Source organism: Chaetodon auriga, chromosome 5 (genome assembly GCF_051107435.1).
Source record: "Chaetodon auriga isolate fChaAug3 chromosome 5, fChaAug3.hap1, whole genome shotgun sequence".
In the NCBI taxonomy this organism is placed as follows: Eukaryota; Metazoa; Chordata; class Actinopteri; order Chaetodontiformes; family Chaetodontidae; genus Chaetodon; species Chaetodon auriga.
The window spans coordinates 23,755,116-23,773,451 of NC_135078.1; the positions used below are offsets into that span (position 1 = coordinate 23,755,116).

The 18,336-nt window shown below is 41.3% G+C and overlaps 1 protein-coding gene across 5 annotated transcripts in view; it reads left to right on the top strand.

Moving 5' to 3' along the window:
• The first annotated feature begins 6,235 nt into the window (after window positions 1–6,235).
• trpm3 (transient receptor potential cation channel, subfamily M, member 3) overlaps window positions 6,236–18,336 on the top strand; it is a 106,560-nt gene continuing 94,459 nt past the window's right edge. For 2 of the 5 annotated variants that reach the window (XM_076731347.1, XM_076731350.1), the window contains exon 1: window positions 6,245–6,969. In XM_076731347.1, coding sequence (XP_076587462.1) covers window positions 6,880–6,969 — 90 coding nt within the window. In that variant the 5' untranslated portion in view covers window positions 6,245–6,879. Of the gene's footprint in view, window positions 6,970–18,336 lie in introns of all 5 variants that reach the window. The other 3 variants (XM_076731351.1, XM_076731348.1, XM_076731349.1) reach the window with 3 other exon arrangements.

Here is an 18,336-nt window from a genome sequence, read left to right on the forward strand (position 1 = left end):
GAAGATACTGGGCACTTTGATCCCCTCACATTAGGCTCTTTGCTCAGGTAAATTTGATTTGGTAGTCAAGAGGCTGTGGCTGATGGATCTTAGTAAAACAAACCTTTACTGATCTGAAATAACATTATGTTAAGCTGTGAGAAAGAGCAGCTTAAGTGACTGCTCCACAGAAAACCTCCGCAGGTCATTATTTTTAATTACTAACATCTTCTCAGTCTGTTACCTCTGTCTTAACTGATAAAGCTGCCGTTTGTCAACAGTCATTTGCACCTTGCTGCTAACATTTATGGACTTGATTTTAAGGATGTGAGGATAGATACTCCATGTGACAACTTGTGAGATATGAGTAACGAGTTTGAGTTTATTAAGGTAAATGCTCAGAAGCACGCAACTGCAATGGGTCATTGGTATATGAACACAACTCTGAATGGCTGCACAAGTCAGTGGCTGATATTGAGTAATGGCAAGTAGCAAAAAAAATGTGGAGAAAATGACACATTGTGAGACCGCGTGTGTGTGTGTGTATGTGTGTGTGTGTGTGTGTGTGTGTGTGTGTGTGTGTGCACCATTTTGTGTCTGTGTGTGCGTGCGCTTGTGGTTCCATCCCGCAGGCTAATAATCATTGCCTCTCTCCAGATGGAAGAGTGTTCCCGACTCAGCAGAGGCCTTCCTGCTTCCTCAGGGCAAGAGGCATAGGGGGTAGTACTCTGTGTATGTGTGTGTGTGTTTGAGTGCATACGGAGGGAGGTATTGAACTGTGACTTACCGAGAATCCTCCAGGGGATGAGCATCACACAGAGAGGAGGGAGATGAAGCCAAATTGGATAGAGACTTTTGGCCCCATCCATCTGCAACAGATAACTTTGTTATCACATACCTGCAGTCACTTGTTTTACTCAAATACTGTGTGTGTCCGTTTGGTGGACGCAGTCATCTGCAACACTTTATGGTAATATGTATACTTTTTTCACCAGGACCGACTGTGAGAGAGTTGAACCTCCAATCACAGCACTCGATCACAGAGGGAGAAAGAGTGTTACAGTTAACAAGATATAGGAGTGGATAGTTTGCTGTGAATGCCGTCCCTGGAGAAAACACTATTACAGGTGGTGTATATTAACTGTTGTGAGTCGCAACAAATAGGAATTGAATCAGGAGGAAACTCGTCATGAACTGAATCACAGCCTTTAAAGAGGATTCAAATGTTTGCTTTTCAGTTTGTGCAAAAACATCAGTTTAAACAAAGAGACAGTATCAAGAATCTTGGCAACTAATTAGGAAAGTCTTTCCAGGCACCTGAATTTGGATATCTGCAGATACTGACACGATACCAGAGTTATTTCTCTAACTTGTTATTGTTGTTGAATTTTCACCATCTGGAAAGCTTGTTTACTTTTCATTTTGCCAAGTTTGTACTCCAGCCTGTCCTGAAATTTCAGTTTTGCTTTGAGAACCTTGTTTTCGATGTTGCAGCTTGCCATCCTGAGACCAGCCCAGTTTATTCTTTATGCTTTATGCTTCTGTTTCAGGCTTAGTGTTGTTTGAGGAGTGGCAGTCTTGAGTCTGAGTGGTATGTATGAGTGGACACATCCAGGATGTTACCACATCTGGCAGAAACGTCCACATTCTGCTGGCAGAACATTGACCAGTCTGCAACTGTTATAATCCCCTCAAGTTAAACCCCAGAGCTCTTTGCCACCGTAATGTTAGAATCCTCAGCTACTAGCTAGAGAAGCAGAGACACACCTGCATCTCCAGGATGGGGCTGCATACCTAGAATCCATAGAACTATCAGACCATGAAATCTAGATTCGTAAATGGATCGGTGAGTCAGACCAAAGTCAATGAATGAATCACACTAGTATCTGCACCTGATATCAATGCTGGATCAGATCAGTCCCAACTCTTCTTTCAAGGCACCTGAGCTGGTGAGCTCTTCGCAAAATATTAGTTTTTTTTTAATCTTTCCTGTTTTATTGTTTTTCATAGCATAGTTTAAAGTCCACCTGTAGCCACATTTAGTCATCCCAAAGGAAGAAGAAGGGTCCCTGTGGAAATATCAGAAATGTTCCTTCTTGTCTCAGCCGGCTGGAGGGGCTACAGGTCATGAGCAGACAGTGTGTTAGAAGTTGTAATAAAAAGTAGGGACCACTCCAGCATCTAACTGGACCGTGGTGACATTTGCAGGTACGTTTACCTGCTTTGTAATGTGCCGCAGCTGAGCAGCTAATTACCTGTGGACCCTGCAAACTGACATTAGCTGTACACTTTTCCCTGGTGAATATTTGCTCGGTTGTTTGTTCAACAAACTAACGCTTGTTCCTTTTAATTGAAACAGAGCTTTAACTGCGGCCACTCATACATGCATTCTTTTAACCTCTCTTGCTTTCCCTTGCACAATTCTGTTGAGGTTATCCAGTTCAATTCAGTACTTATTTGACAATACTGTCAGCACTCCAATTAAAATGTTGTGTATGAAATACAACAGTAATCTCTCTTTTACTGGCAGACACTCTGATTTCTGATGTCCAAAGGCTTTTCTCACATGAATACCAGCACAGAGGATTCGCATTTTGAATGAGCAACCAGCTTCTTGGCATCCCTGGCTTTGCTTGAATGACAGGTGGAAATGGGTTTCTTTCTCACTTGTGTCACAGTGTGGAAGTCACAGGGTCCACCTGTAGTAGCAGACGTGTCTCAGAGAAGAAATGGGCTACAGAGAACACCCACTCAGTTTTATTAAACATAAATGTGCTCACACACACTCACTTGCGTGCATTCAGCGGATGATACATTGTAGGTTCCTCAAGACTACTTGTGGGTCGTAAATAAATTATTCATACATTCACTGATGCATGCACACACCTTTACACGTTCTTACATTTCCATAATACCTCATAAATCCACATCTGCAGGTACCAGAGTAAAGTGGCACCATAATCATGCTACGTGTTCAGGGCAGTATCTGTTCTAGTTAACTGTATTCTGCTGAGATTCATGTATAAAAATGCCATTCATCTTCATCTCAGCTTGCTCTGAGATAAATTACCATGCAACACTCCTTTTCCCACTTCATGTGAAAACATGAGTGAAAAAAACATTTTTAGATATTTATTGTTTTGCCTTCACCATCTGATACAAGCTCTCAGCACTGAAGCACTTTAGTAATTCACAGCAAATTGCCTTCCTCATCTGCCAAGTTAAGCTCCCATGGGGAGAGAAATGAATCACTGTGAGAGAATTAAATCTCATCTTGTCTGGTCTTGTTCTCTGCCAGTGCTTTAATACCTTTTAACATTGTGATAATTAGTGTAGCCAAGAAGAGTGACAGGATAAAACACACAAGACGCTCTCGGTCTTCAGCAGGTGTGTTGAACTGGTGCCCCCTGGTGGTTGAAGTGTGTATGTTGCTTTTTTTGCAGGAAGACAATGGAGACTTCATGTGCTCAGTATCCTGATGCTTTTAGTAATAAAAGTCACTCTGGTTCTGCTCATGTAAAGTAGCTGATGGTTTGATAATGATGCAGGATTGTTACTATAGCATTATATAGGAGCCAGGATTGGATGATGGGGCCCAGGGTGAGATGGGTGTTGTGCATTAGAAGGTTGCCATCTAGAGTCAGGATGCAGACAGTGCAGCCCCTGTGACACTGACTTAAATGTGTTTACTGAACCATTTTAGCAGATGGGGTGAGATGGAGATGTGTGAAGCGAGAGGCTTAGGGGGGAAAAGGCACACTGTCATGCTACTCCCTTCTTACCACCCCCTCCTCCCTCTTTCTCACACACACACACACACACACACACACACACACACACACACACACACACACACACACACACACACGTCATCTCCGCAGTGAGTAGCTGTATGGTTGACAGACACATCTCCCAGGGGTCTTGGAGGTCCGCAGGGAAACTGCTGGTCAGTGAGGTGAATATTCTTAATGTCAGTCCAGTCCATGAGTGTCAGGTCAAAACACCTACTTACTCTGAGGTGATGACTCAAGAGAGTAATTAGGACAGTTCCTAATACAGTAAAGTATTAGCATACCATGCCATGAAGATGCGGTTTGAGAGCAATATGTGTCATTCCTGTTTGACCATACTGTGTCATATCGCAGCAGCTATTGTTTTCACTTTCATTTAAGGGATAGAAAGTTCATTATGTGTCGCAATTCGTTCTTTATTTTGCTGACAGGATAACAGTGAGGTGAGGTTAACTAAATGAGAACTTAATTGTCCTCAAGTTTCCCTTTTATAAAGCTCAAATAAACGACAAAATGCCCTCGTAGTATTCTACAACCTGATTATAAGGTTTCCTTTTATTTGCAGAGATTTAACGGTCCCATATTGTGAAAGAGTGTTCTGATTGTGTTTTTTATAAACTCAGAAGTGTAAAATAAAAGCTGTGAAAATATGAAGTCACTTACTACTGCCATTCCTCCAGCTCCCCTTCAGCAATATGGTCTCTCAGCTTTACAAGCCAATAAGACTTTTATCTTTTTTACGTCGAAACAAACTTGTTCACTCAGAAAGTTTTGATAGCAGTTCTGTTAAAGAGCAAGGACTTTGCCATTTGGGCTTTCTGGGCAGTTTTGGCAAGTCTCTTGAAATCAGATCAGCACTTTTTTTGTTAACACCATTGCAGAGATGGTACAGATGTAAGTGTGTTAAAACATGGGACCTTTCATGCCTCAGCTAAGCTCGAGCATGTGTTGCATGGTTATATTCAGGTGTTTTGATGCTTAATGCAGCTACATTCAAAGTGACAGCAGTTTGAAGCCTTTTTTTAAAAAAAGAAACCAAAAAAAAAAAACAGACAATGTGCAGAACATCTAACAGGAGGCGTCGTGTGCTGTCATCAACACCTCTGAACCTTCAGTGTTTTTATCTCTACACCAGAGAATCATATCACACTGAATCACTCCTCAGCCGGTCCAAACATGCCAAATCTATCACAAAGAGAGTTGTTAATTTGTTGTTTTTCATATCTTTTGTTATGACAAGCATTTGGGTGTTTGACTATTATGAATCAGTAAGTCAGTGGAGACAAATAGTCAGACTGACTCGAAATAGAAAGGCAGAATTCAGAACACCAACAAAGATGAAGCAAAAATAGCTGCCTCATTTTACCTTTTGTTGTCCGTGTGCTTCATAATCAAGCATTCAGGTCTTTGAGAGCTGTACGGCACTGATAAGGTTCGCCATTGTTCATGCTCTAGGTTCCTACAGCTCTGGGGATGGTTGTAGCGTGTGAACCAATAACACTACAAAATGCAATTCGCCTTCTGCCCCAAGACAATGAGATAATGATTTAGCCTTCAATCAGACCTGATAATCTCAGGCTTGCGTAGAAATAGATGACAGATATTATAGTACTTGTGTGTACTTAATGTTCATGTAAAGTGAGATGAATGCAAGCATTTTTTCCTGGATGACGTGCTGGATGGAGTCTGATTAGATGTAGTTTATTTATTGGTAATGTAAAATACTGTCATACTGTAAGGTGTAAATGCATTTACTCTAATGCTACAGCAGTTGGTTGATTAATATTAAATCTAGAAGTCCACCTCTTTATTCATATGTAAACACCTGAAATGCACTCAAAAATTGGGTCTTAAAGGAAATCGTAAAAAAGGAGAACGTGAATTGCTTTTTCTATTTATTTTGTATTATTTTTATAATTGCAGCTTATGATGAATGCCAATACAGCCAACTGAATGACTTTATGCAATCTGACAGTCACATTAGCAGCGCTGTTTTTTTACTGCTCATGTTTAACCTCTGTAGAGCTTTCTATGCAGAAATCTAATATCTAACATGTGCAAATCAGTAAGTAGGTCGTACTCCTCTCCGCTGCCACAGCACCAAGTTGTTTCATGTGCTTCCATCTTCGAGCTCTGTCTGAATTCACTCTGGAAGACAGAGCGTTGACTCCACTTCACCCATTTCCCTTTTGACCACCATACAGTGCCTCATCACATCTCTTCCTTCTCTTTCCATTCTCTCCATCTTGCCCTCTCTCTCCTTCGCTCCTCTTTTTTTCCCCATGTGCAAAAGCAATCTTTTTCTCTTGCATCTTATCCCTGTAGGTTCAATTTCAGCTTGTTCATCAATTGTATTGGATCTTATTTTATGTCTCCCCATTCACTCCCTCTCTCTCTCTCCCTTTCTCCATATCTCTGTCTCTCTCTATTACAGTCTCCCTCTCTCTCTCTTTCTCTCATCTTGGAGACAGCAGTGGGCATGCAGCCTCAAATCTAAGCCGCTGCCTGTCAGGCTGCTCCGTTTATGCGCTCTGCGCTGCTCTGCTTTCCTCTCCTCTCCCCTATGCGCTATACTGCACTGCACTGCACTGCTCGTCTCTCCTCACATCTCCATCTCTCCTCCTTCTCTTTCTCTCTTCTTTCTCTTTCTCCACCTGCATCCCTCTCACACTACATGCTCTTGTGTCTGTGTGTGCATTGCTGCGCTCTCTTCCATTGTTTGGGAAAATACTGTACACTCTGGGTTTTTTCGCGCCAGAGCTGAGTGCACTCCAGCTACTGGTGGAAGAGGATTCTGATGCTCCTGGCGCTCCAGGTTTGGCTTACCTTGGACTCTTTGGATCTGCCTCGCCGGGGAGGACGGGGAGAGTGGGCAGAAAGCTGCCCAGGTGAGAGCTTAATCTGCTTGGGGAAGTAAAGGCTTCAAGGTGGTGGCGGTAGTGGTGGTTGATGGTTGTCCGTCAAGGGTCATGCCCTGGGACTTGCGTGCTTTTCGTCAGTTGGAGTTGGAGACCCTCTCCCATTTTTGCCCCCCTAGTGGGGCAGCATTGATCCTGGTGCCGGGAAAAGCCACCGGGCACCAGTGGCTCCACTGTGAAGAGTGGGCACCATGAACCAGCTGGATGCACCACGGCCACTCAACTGGACCATCAGAAAACTGTGCCATGCAGCCTTCCTGCCATCTGTACGCCTGCTAAAGGTAAAAGAGCACAGGGGAAGGGAGAGTGGGAATGAACTAAAAACTAGGTGCCCAGGGAGATGCATAGTAAAATATGTCAGGCAGCCCTTCTGCTATCCTGCTACTTTCCAAAGGGATATAAGTATAAAGAGGTGTGAGGATGCAGAATGCTGAAGGAGCTGCTGTGCCACATCTGTGAATGTACTTAGTGCATAACCTAGTGGATGTAAGGCAGGCATTAAGAAGGGAAAGAGGGAAGGATATAGTTGAAAATGAAGATAAGTGTGGCAAAACTGCCAGCATCACACTCAGAGGGAAGTAGAGAGCTTCAGAAGTGTGGGGATGTGCAAAGAGGATAAAAATGGAGACAGGAAAAACAGAAACCTGATGTTAGAGAGATGCTCAGAGAGTGAGATAGAGAAATGGAAGAAGTCAGTGGGAAAGAAAGTGTTGGAAATCATTGAGAGCACAAAAAATGAAAGAGAGGAGACAAGACACTGATAAGAGATGGGGACAAATCAGGGGATGAGAGTGGATTATAGGGGTCCAGTGTTGGAAATAGCAAGAGGGTTGCACAAACGGTGGAGAGAAGAGAAGAAGCAAAAGGAATGAGAGTGAGGGAAAGGATGTGTATATGGTGAATGAAAGAGGCAGAATATAAAAGAAGAGACAATTTTGTAGGGATGGCTGAGCAGAAATGTTGAATTGGAGATGACAGCGAGGACTGAGGAGATTTAGGAAAGAGGTGGATTTGCAGTATCAGATCCCAATAGACAGGTGTTCAGCAATGCACCTCAATGTAAAGCTTCATGGTGGAGAGAGTGTATTTCTCAGAGTTTAGCAGGTTTAGTTGAAACCACACCTTTTCACATCATCACCTGCCCAGAGGTGTGTAATACAATGTGTGTGAGTGAGTGTATATTAATCTGTGTATCTAAACGTGTGTGGGTGCATGTGTGTTTTTAACAGCCTCTGTAAATTCAGAGTGCCTTGATATGGTTTGTTTGCAGACATTTGTACCCTAAAATCTAATCTTTATTTATTCATGTGCTTTTTTTTAAGCCAGTTAGAGGCACTCTGTAAGGAGGGCTATTGTTGGAGGTCTTGAATGCCTCTTCTTCACTCTCCTTTGATCTGGCTGTATCAAAGTGTCTCAGAGAACAGTGTCGCTGTGATGTTGAACCATACAACGAGAGTGCCTGCGCTCACATGTCAGGCATTTGCATTTGTATAGCCTGATTAAATGAATATCATTGTAATCTTTGATTAAATGTGCATAAGATCTGTTTGTGTGTGCGTGTGTGTGTCTGCGGACGTGCATAGCTGGTCGTTAACACATGCTTTACTGTGGAGCTTTACATGAAGATGCAGTTATGTTAGCATTGTCTCTATGTGTGTGCGTGTTTAGAGTACTGAGAGTGCCCCACCATGCTATAAAAGTAATGTATTATGTTCCTTTAAAAAAAAAACACCCTCCAATATTGTATCAGTGAACATTTCTAAGTCTTTGGTAATTATGTTTCCGTGATTAAACATTTTCGTAAGTAAAGCATTAAAAAATTCACTCTAAACACCTCAGAAAGTTTAAATGAATTGGTGATAATTACATTCAGTTGAATTTTGTTAATCCCTGAGCTGAATCTGGGAGCATTAAGACTCGGAAAGATGATGTCATCAAGTGAGGCGTGCAAGCCACCAGACTAACTTTTTTCACCATCATCCCAGAACCCTCCCGAAAACCTGTTTTAACTGTCCCAAAGTGAATGGAATCTGTACCACAATCAGTGGGCTGTTTACTTTCTTTACTTAGTGACATATTTTATGTAAAGCAGTTTCTAATCATTAACAGCTACACACACCTTTTGTTATCAAAGCACAAGTACCTCAGCATCGTACTTCAGCACAGAACTTGAGTAAATGTGTCTGATTACATTTATCTCTGACAGAGGTGTCTGATGCTAATGTAAAGTGTTTGTAAGATACACTCCAAACTCAAAGTACTTGTACCTGCAAACTGTACTCACCTGAAGTGCTTCACTACATTTATTTACTGTATGCTTGGTATGCTGTCAGTTCACTGTTTAGCACTTCATGCTGAAACTGTCAGTACTGCTGCGTCTTTAGCTCCGTTAGCTGTTAGCTCTGTTAGCCAAACACACAGCAGGACTCTGCTGCCCCCTGGCTGCTAACAGCTAACGCTCTCCTGCCGATTTCAACATGGATTTGTTGTTCATAATGTAGCATTATCAGGGAAAAAACAAGATGTGTCCCATATCGATAGTGTACTGCATTCTTTTGGATGTGTCTGAAATGTTATGGGAGGCTGTTAGTGTAGAGCCCTGCTTGTTTGGATTAATTGCTTTGACACTGAATTAGTAGCTCCAGAATTAACGTCATTACCCCAGTGTTGCTTCTGCTGTTTTACTCAGGACATAATTGCTGAACATAATGAATAATGAGTTGTAAAATATTAAATATTCAGGGTGGACCATGCTTTAAAACTTCAATCTGATTTTTTCATTTCGAGGTAAAGGTCTTGTAGTCTCAGAGTCAGTAGCAGCAGGTGAACCTGTACCCTTGCTTGAGTGGGTTAGCACCATCGATGAACCTACAGAGAGTTATGGTCTGTAAAGCAGTGGTTACGGTGTGTGAGTCCTTCTAGGGAGACATCCAGCTGTCAGTGTGACATAAACCTAATGGGCCTGTCATTATTGTTGGAAATTTCTGCATGGCAAGCACTTTCCTCCCATGTCCCTCTAACTTATTACCTGCCCGCTGCTGCCAACAGCATACTTACCCTTGTGTGTGCATATGAGTGTGACTACAATGTATAGGCTGTCAGGGATGTCTCCTGTCTTCCTTGTGCAGGAAAATATGTCCGACAGATTGCGTGTGCGTGTTTCTGCGTGTTTCTGCGTGGGTGTGTGCTTGTGCCTGTGCACATGCTTTGCTATGAGTATGTGCATATACAGTATAACGCAGTGCTACGGGCAAGTTGCAGCAAATATGTATTCTGCAAACATTCTGCAATGTGTGAGCACATGATTTGAACCCTGAGCGCGAGAGACACTTACAAAAAGTACATGTAAGAAGATCACAAACCTTTATGTTTAATATTCACTTCAAGAGATGTTACTGTGGACATCATGTAATAAATACCACCATATCTCCTCAGCGCTAACCAAAAATACAGTCTAACCTCATGTCTTAAACAAACACACACAGCTAACCTAAGCCGCTGATACAGCCCACCGCCGTTGTTTCTTTTATGATTGGATGCAGATAGTCAGAAACCTATAACTGGTCTTCTTAACCCACCTCCATTTGCCTTAAGCTGACCACGTAACGACAGAGTGTGTGTTTGCACGTGCGTGTGCATGAGGCGGAGCTGAAGCATGCTCAAATATTGATCATTTGAAGATTTCATTTTCACAGTGGCAAGGCCCAGGAGCTCATAGTATTAATGTGGAAATGACTCTGTTTGACATCTTATCCATCAGAGAATTGCAGTTTACGAGGTGTAAATTGTCTGTGTGTGTGCAAATGTTATTGAGTGCAAACATAAAGATGTTTTTTCCTTTGTGTGTTTGTGTTAGTGGGTATTTTTCTGTACGTCTCTCAGTTCAGGTTAAAGATAAATATTGCTGAGTCCTGTGTCGTGAATGGACTTCAGCCTCAGTTCAACTTTTAGTTGAAGATATTTTTGGTCTGCAAGGGTGGTAGCGTTACACTCACTCAGTTTTAATAATGACCCCGAACTGACAATGAATCAAGTGTGTACTGACATGAGTGTTCAACAAGTAATTGAATTCATTACAACAGCTTCCTATTGACCTTTAAAATGGCAAGCAATCGGCCAAGTGCCACTTCACCGAAGAGTAATGCCCCTATTAGACAAGGGGGGAGAGGTCTTTCCTGAACTAGGACACCTAAAAAAGGAGGAGGAAGCACACCTGGGGTTTAACTCTGGTCCATGTTCTCTGATCCTGTGAGTCGAGCCAGAAAGCCACCCAGAAACAGTGAGTCACAGTTCGAAGTTCACTGTCCCACTGAAACCTTGAGCTCTTTGATCGTGACCTTTATGAAAGAGCTCTTTGCTGGTTGTGGTTGGATATGTAGATTTAATCAATTTCTTTCTCTGTCAGAGCTTGTTCCTGAAATAATTTCATGCAACATTGACAGCTGGGATTTTTACAAGTTGAGGTCTGGGATTTTGTGCAGACTGATCGGGATAAAGTGTGAAACAGGGAAACAATATGTTAGAATCAGAAATCTGCCTTCTTTCATCCTCTCATGAGACTTCTACTTCTTTCACATTCACCAGAGTTCAGTTTCTTTCAGTCTCGTTCCTCTGTCTTTTCTTTAGCTTCTTTCTTTTCTTCTCATAGGTCACATTTTGATTGTATGCTTTTTTTTTGTCTTACCTTTGATCATCATACTACATTAAGTTGTTTCAGCTGCCTCGTCTGTCAGTTGCCAGGGACATTCATTTCACATCTCTTCACCCTTTCAGGACATCAGACAGTGTCAATACCTCTGCAGAGCTGTGCAGTAACTGCGTAAAGAAAATGCTGCATACAGTGAATACAGTAATAATCCTTTCTTTGCTTCTCTTCATGAATTTGTTAATTTTCCTCCCTCCCTCTCTTGTCTCTTTCTTGCATATTTGTCGTGTCTGACTGCTTTTCTCTCTTTCCTCTTATTTTATTGCCTCTTTTTCTTCATGTCATCTTTTTGTTGTCTCTCTCTCTCTTCCTTTTTTCGTTTCATTGCTTCCCATAATCATAAAGCATTGACACCACTCCATCTTATATAGAATGTATGGGGAATGCTTTTATATACATAGATACACTCTTGCAGTGCTTGTGAGGTGTGAATATGTAAAGGATTTCATCTTACTCAGCAATCTAAAATGATATTTCTAAAAATCTCCCATTCTTTAGTGTGAATTTTGTTACCTTCATGATACAGTGTGACCAAGGAGCAAGGTACAGTCAGTCACCCATAGGTGGCACCACTCATTTTGGTATCTACAGTAGATACAGTAAGGTATATAGATACAGTAGATCTCAGCACAGAAGTTGTTGTGAAACTAATCTTAAAAGGCTGAACATTTTAGAGTGAAGGCTCCTTGAGCCCATACGTCTGTACTCTATTAGTATATAGCACAATTTTTTTAGTAGCATATTTATATTACATGGGAACAGAAGTTTCATAACAAAACTGATTTGGACTTTTTCTTTGCTTATGATCTGTATTAGCGAGTCGGGGTGGGGTCTTTTAAACTATACAGATGTTGCACCAGTGCAGCAGCCAGCACTGCTGCAACTCAGCACATTTTTACTGGCTAAAGAGGCGATACATTATCTGGATTGATAACAAGTGTCTATTTAACTGCAGTTTGATATAATGCCATGCTTCAAACATCCTATTACTGCTTAGAACTGGTAATCAGATGTAATGTGATTGCTGGAGTTTTGCAACAGATTTTTTCATCCGTCCGTGCAACAAATGCTGTGCTTCATTTACACTTTCTGATAAATCATTAAGATTGGGAAAGTGGGGATTGTACCAGTTACCAAGCTCTCAGAAACTGCTGATTATCTGATTTAAATTTGCCACGTGGCATGATAATGACGGCCATAATGCGCCCGTTACATTGAGGATCTTTGTGTGCGTTTTGTTGTTATTGAGCTTACTAATGCAGGGGAAGTGCACATAATGCAAATCAAGAAAATGACAGATGATGTGTTACTCTCAGTATTGTTGTTCCAGAGAGTAAAAATAGCTATTATCCAATGCTATTGTAGCCCCTCTGCAGCTAAACAACAAACATAGTTACATAACATATTCCTTACAACACTGCAACAAACAAAGGGGCAACAACTGAACAAGTTCACAGCACATGTAGAAAGAAAACTAGCTGCTGTGTGTTTTACAGTGCATCAGAGGTCGTACTTGTTTCTCTGTCACTTCACACTTACTGTCAGATCCCAACACGTTGAGAACAAATGCTTCTTGAGTGTTGAATGAAAGAGGGGGAAACAGCGTGTTGTCACGCAGATGCCTGAGGGAGGGTCCTGTCGCCTTTCTATCACTCTTCCTCTTTTTTCTTCTCTGGTGTGTGAGTAGGCCTCAAAGTCACAGGATGTCTCAAAGCTCGCTTGTTTATGTCTCAATTAACCAGCAAATACTGCATTTATGAGATTTCAATTAAAACAGTGTCTTATTAATGAGCCAAAATGAGAACATAAGCTGCCAATTAACACCTAATTCCTTTATTATGGCAGACAAAGACTTTACATTTCCTATTTGGCATGCTTCCACACAACATCATGAGAGGTAAAATAAGCTGTTTGCAAATTTGTCTTTTATGCTTCCTAAAATATCTGGATCTTTAAACAAGAAGCCAGCTCTAGGAAACAATGTGTCATGCTGTTTGTAGTCTTTGTTTCTAAATGCATTTATACTGAATTAATGCAACAGATAGTACAGAAAGACACTACCTACCAGTGAGCTTCTGAATCATTTATGAGAATCCAGGCTGAAAGGACCTGCAGTTTCAGAATAAATGTATAATTTGGCAAAGCACTTCTTGTTTTCACTGTAGAAATTTCTCACAAGCGAGTGTACAAACATTGGTCACACACACACACACACACACACACACACACACACAAATGCAAACTCTATATCCACCCACCACAAGCTCCACCTTATAGTCAGGGTTATGAACTCTGAACGCTGACCTTTGACCTGTAAGATGTCATGGGGAATTATATGCTGGTGATGGAGGCCTATTTAATTATGTATAAGGACTGAAAGTCATGAATCCTGATATGTTTTATGAACACCGTATACTGATGTAGAGAGAGTGACACTGGTAGTAGGAGAATTTATAGTGTGCATTTCCTGTGGTGTGCAAAGGTTTGAAGCTGTTGAACGTTATCTGCAGCTTTATGCTATTGCATGTTTCTGTAAACCCGCATGTTACGTTTGGTTTCAGTGCAGGCGTGCAGAACCTAATCTTTTAGGTATCTTTAGGTATTTCACTATCACCATTCCTCTGCATGTAGACATGGTTGATAAGAATACCAGGGAGAAACTGACAGCATTTGAACACAACATTAAGAACACAGCAGCATTTCTATTGGCACAAATAAATCAAATCGTTAATGTTATTATCGTCTTGTCTTAAAAAAAATCTATTTTCTCTTGTTTTCATCCTGTATTTTAATCAGGTGTTTAGGGAAGTCGATGTCTTGTGTGTGTAGCCACCATAACCTACATACTGCAGGGAGTGAGTAATAATGGTCACTGTAAATGTGTCCAGATATGCTCAGGATGCAGCCTAATAGTGTTTGAAGGTGTGTTTGCTGATGCAGAGGAAGTAAATTTCCTGTTCATGAACGCTACCGTCAATCATCAGGCCGCTCTGCTCTGCTAGTTATCACCTCTGCTGTCCGCTCCAGCTAGTTACTCACCGTGAGCTAGACTGAATGAGTCTAACGAAAACAGTGCACTCCAGCTGTGGATAGACAGGTAAAGCTAGCTGCTAATATACTACAAGTCTACAACCCCTGCACACAGTGAAACCCTGTCACTCTCACCAATAAGCTTAATTGAAAATACACATATTTGTTTTCTTGCCAAGAGTTAAATAAGAAGATTAATCACACTCTCATTTATGTCAGTTCAATATGAAGCTGGAGCTAGTTGGTAACAGCTGGCCTGGCTCTGTCCAAATGTACAGTACCTGCACAAGTCTTTCATTAAAAATCTTTATACAAATCAACATATAGAAGGGGTAGAGATGCAGGAACAACTTAATTTATCACTTTAATTAGTTAAGTGGTACTATTATGGTGTGGCCTTGAATGGGAATGAGGCTGTTTCATGTTGGCTGTTGGGCTGTTTATGCCTCTGTCTATATATCAAGGTTAGCTAGTTGTGGTTTTAGTGCATTGTGACATATTCATGTATGCATGGATCCTTGGGAGGTAATTTACAGCTAATCAATGGGTCAGCAGTAAATCAATAAATCCATTAATCAATACATTTTTGTCACTCACATATCCCAAGTGAGTTATGATAAGTGCATTTGACCTTGTGGATACAACCCGAAAATTGCAGTAATCATGGATGTGTATCGACTGCTTCAAGTACTGCATTGAGAAACAATAAGAGGTTTGTTTGTTTGTTTGTTTTTTAATGGGCCAAGGTGCATTCTGAATAGACAATGTTCAGACTGCAAAAGAAGCTGTGCAAACAGTTGAGCGGTAGCCTCTACTGAGGGAGCAGTAAGCCAGTTGGCAGCAGCAACACGTAGTAGATGGTCGCATGGTTTGAGCATGTCCTGGATGTAGGATGGACCTGAGCCACCAGCAGCACAGTAGACAAGTACCGGAGTCTTAAATTGGAGTCGAGCATCTGCTGGGAGCCAGTGCAGGGTGCGGAGGAGCAGTGTAGTGTGGGAGAAGTTGGTAGACTGAAGTCCAGCCAAACTGTTTTATTGTGGATGAGCTGCAGAGGTCGGATGGCGCACCAGCCAGGAGTGAGTTGCAGTGCTCCAGGCATGAGATGACAAGAGCCTGGACAAGTACCAGGAATATAATTGTCAAGGCTATTAAGATAATGAAAAGGCATGCTGAGGTGTGAGGGGAGGACGGGAGAAGTATTGAAATTGCATCCTGAGCTCAGGAGACTAAAATTAGAGGCTCTTTAATAATCTGAGAGCTGAAGCCATATTGTTACTGGAGCGTGTGGCATCAATCAAGATGTTGTTCATGTTGAACTGAAGCCAGCAAATCAGTGCTGCTTTGACACTGTGGCGCTACTGATGCTTCTTACTCCATCCCCTTTGCTGCTGCAACACTGCAGATTCCCCCACTGTGGGATTAATAAAGCATTATTTTATCTTAAATGCAGCCAGATCAGTTGAAAATTCAAAATCAGCACCATGGACAGCGACTGCAGAGCATTTCAGACTCCAATCTCTAAAACTGAAGACATGCTGATTGTCCAAATCCCACACTGACATTTTATTCCATTTTTTATTCAAGACCGTCAAAAGCTAGAAGTAATTATTAATAATTATTGTATTTCCATTATTCTCTAATGTACCAGTTATTTGGTAATTTAATCATTTGGTGTTGTGATGCATTTATAATTACAACCACGATCCCAAAAAGGTCACTGTGCAAAGGACACTGTGTAAAACATAAAGAACACAGAATGTGATATTTTCACAACAGGGTAAAGATAACATATTTGATAATTTGCCTGATCAATTTCATTGATTTTTGAGTAGTTTAATATCATATAAGACAAAGAAAAGGTGTGAAGGACGTCTCTTATGTCAGTTGACTCATCATTAATCATTTATGTACTTTCGTATTCAGATTGTACTCTACCTTTGATATTGAAATAGCTTCTGTGGGAAAAACCGTCATTTGGTGTAAACAGTTCCACAGTATTTTAATAATTTATAATGGTGATTATTTTCGCGGTCCTTCCTCTGATGTTTGGCGAACAGCGTGAGTGCTGTCAGGACTGAATGGGTGGTGCAGAGTGTGACTTTGCTCAGATTGTAGATTAAAATATGATGTTTGATAGCTATAGGCCAGTATCCCTCGAATTAGATACGAGATTAAACTTTGACTGTCTATAGCAGAATGTGTGTGTGTTTCTGTGAATGTGGCATGAAATTACATGTGTGCCCTTATTAAAATCTGTCACCTGTTTAAACCTCAGACAAACTCATGGGAATGGATGCGTAGGCGTGCCCGTCTGTGGATGTCTGAGCATGTGGTAGTCTGTTAATAATCGAAATGGCCTTGGTAATTGTGGTGTATCTTTATGTGTGTGTGTGTTTGTGTGAAAGGCTGAGTCATGATACAACTTCAGACTCTAACCTATTATAAACGCCATGCAAGCTTCTGGCTGGCTGCAGTACATTAACCAGCGCTATTCGTTGACCCAGTTCAACGCCCAGGAACTTCATAAAGAATTCTTATTTCTCACACTCAACCTGCCTGCCTGCTCAAATTCAGGTGCGATTTATCACACAAAGAGGACAGACTGAGAAGATTGGAAGTCATTGTTTTCACTCCTTGCATATTGCTGATTTAATATCTTTCCTCAGCGCTGAAGGGGATCAAACGTTTGGGGCTGCTCACAGCGGGATCTCTGTTGCATACACAATTACAGTAGTTTGGCTTCATTTTATGGCATCAAATAAAAACAAAAAGTGGTTGTTTTTTTTAATATATTAGTTTTTATTTCTTCATTTTAGGGTTGTCATGTGGTTGTTTCTGCCTCACAGCACGGTGAAGTACACATAAATCATTGTTCAGATTTGTATTGAATTCTAACAAATCACACAGCGTGAGCTTTGAGGTTTGTTGCTAATGATCCGTTCTCCATGAAAAGATGGCATATCTAGCACCTTATCTGTTGTGTTGGAGGGCTGCTGCTGCTGCAGTGTGACAGACAAACCGAAAATGAGGGAATAATAGATTTTTTTTAAAAATATGAATAGTGTTGAAAGAGAATAGGATTCTTTATGACAGGGAGAGTCTTTTAACAAAACGCTTTGATCTGCGAGAGCATTGGAACAGAGCACTCTCCCTCTGCCTGTCCTGCATTATGTAATGTCTCATTTCATCACTCTCTGGATCTGTGCCTTTCTATGTGTTCCCCTCAATGTTTCCCTCCCTGCTTCAGCATCCACGACTATCAATGTCACTCTGATAAGTACCCTCTTCACTTCTGTCTCATATTGATCAAGAAAAGCTTCGCCATCTGGATCTACTGCAAATTCATTCATTTTCTTCTTACTCACTAATCACATTGACATTATCAGATGTGTTCTTATTCATGTTGCTTTGTTTAAGCATCTAGAGTTCCTGTATGAGAGCAGTTGCCATAGTTAAAGGAGTAGTTTGACATTTGGGGTAGTGATGTAATGGCATTTAGGTGATCCCTGATCCATACGGAGCCCAAAAGCTTGAACCATCATAGTGTGAATTGCAGTTTTACTTCTTTTTAAAGTAATAATTCCCTAAACCTCAGTGCAGTCTTGTAGTGAAAAGATAAGACAGATGTGTGCTGTGTTTTACTCTGAAGTGCTGTTAGGAAAGAGCAGCTGATTTCAAAGCCCTTGATTTCGCCTCCATTCAGTGAAATGGTGTTAACTATGACTTGAGGCATTTTCAGTGGTGTAACAGGGAAACTGGGCATGCTTATTGCCATAGAAATAGATCATAAGGTTGTGATGTTTGTGACAGCTTCAGCAATCTCTGCTCGCTCACCTGACCAGCTCCAGTCTGTTTGCTTGTCTGTGGCAGAGTAGCTTCAGTATTGATAGGCTATTCCTCGTGATGTGTA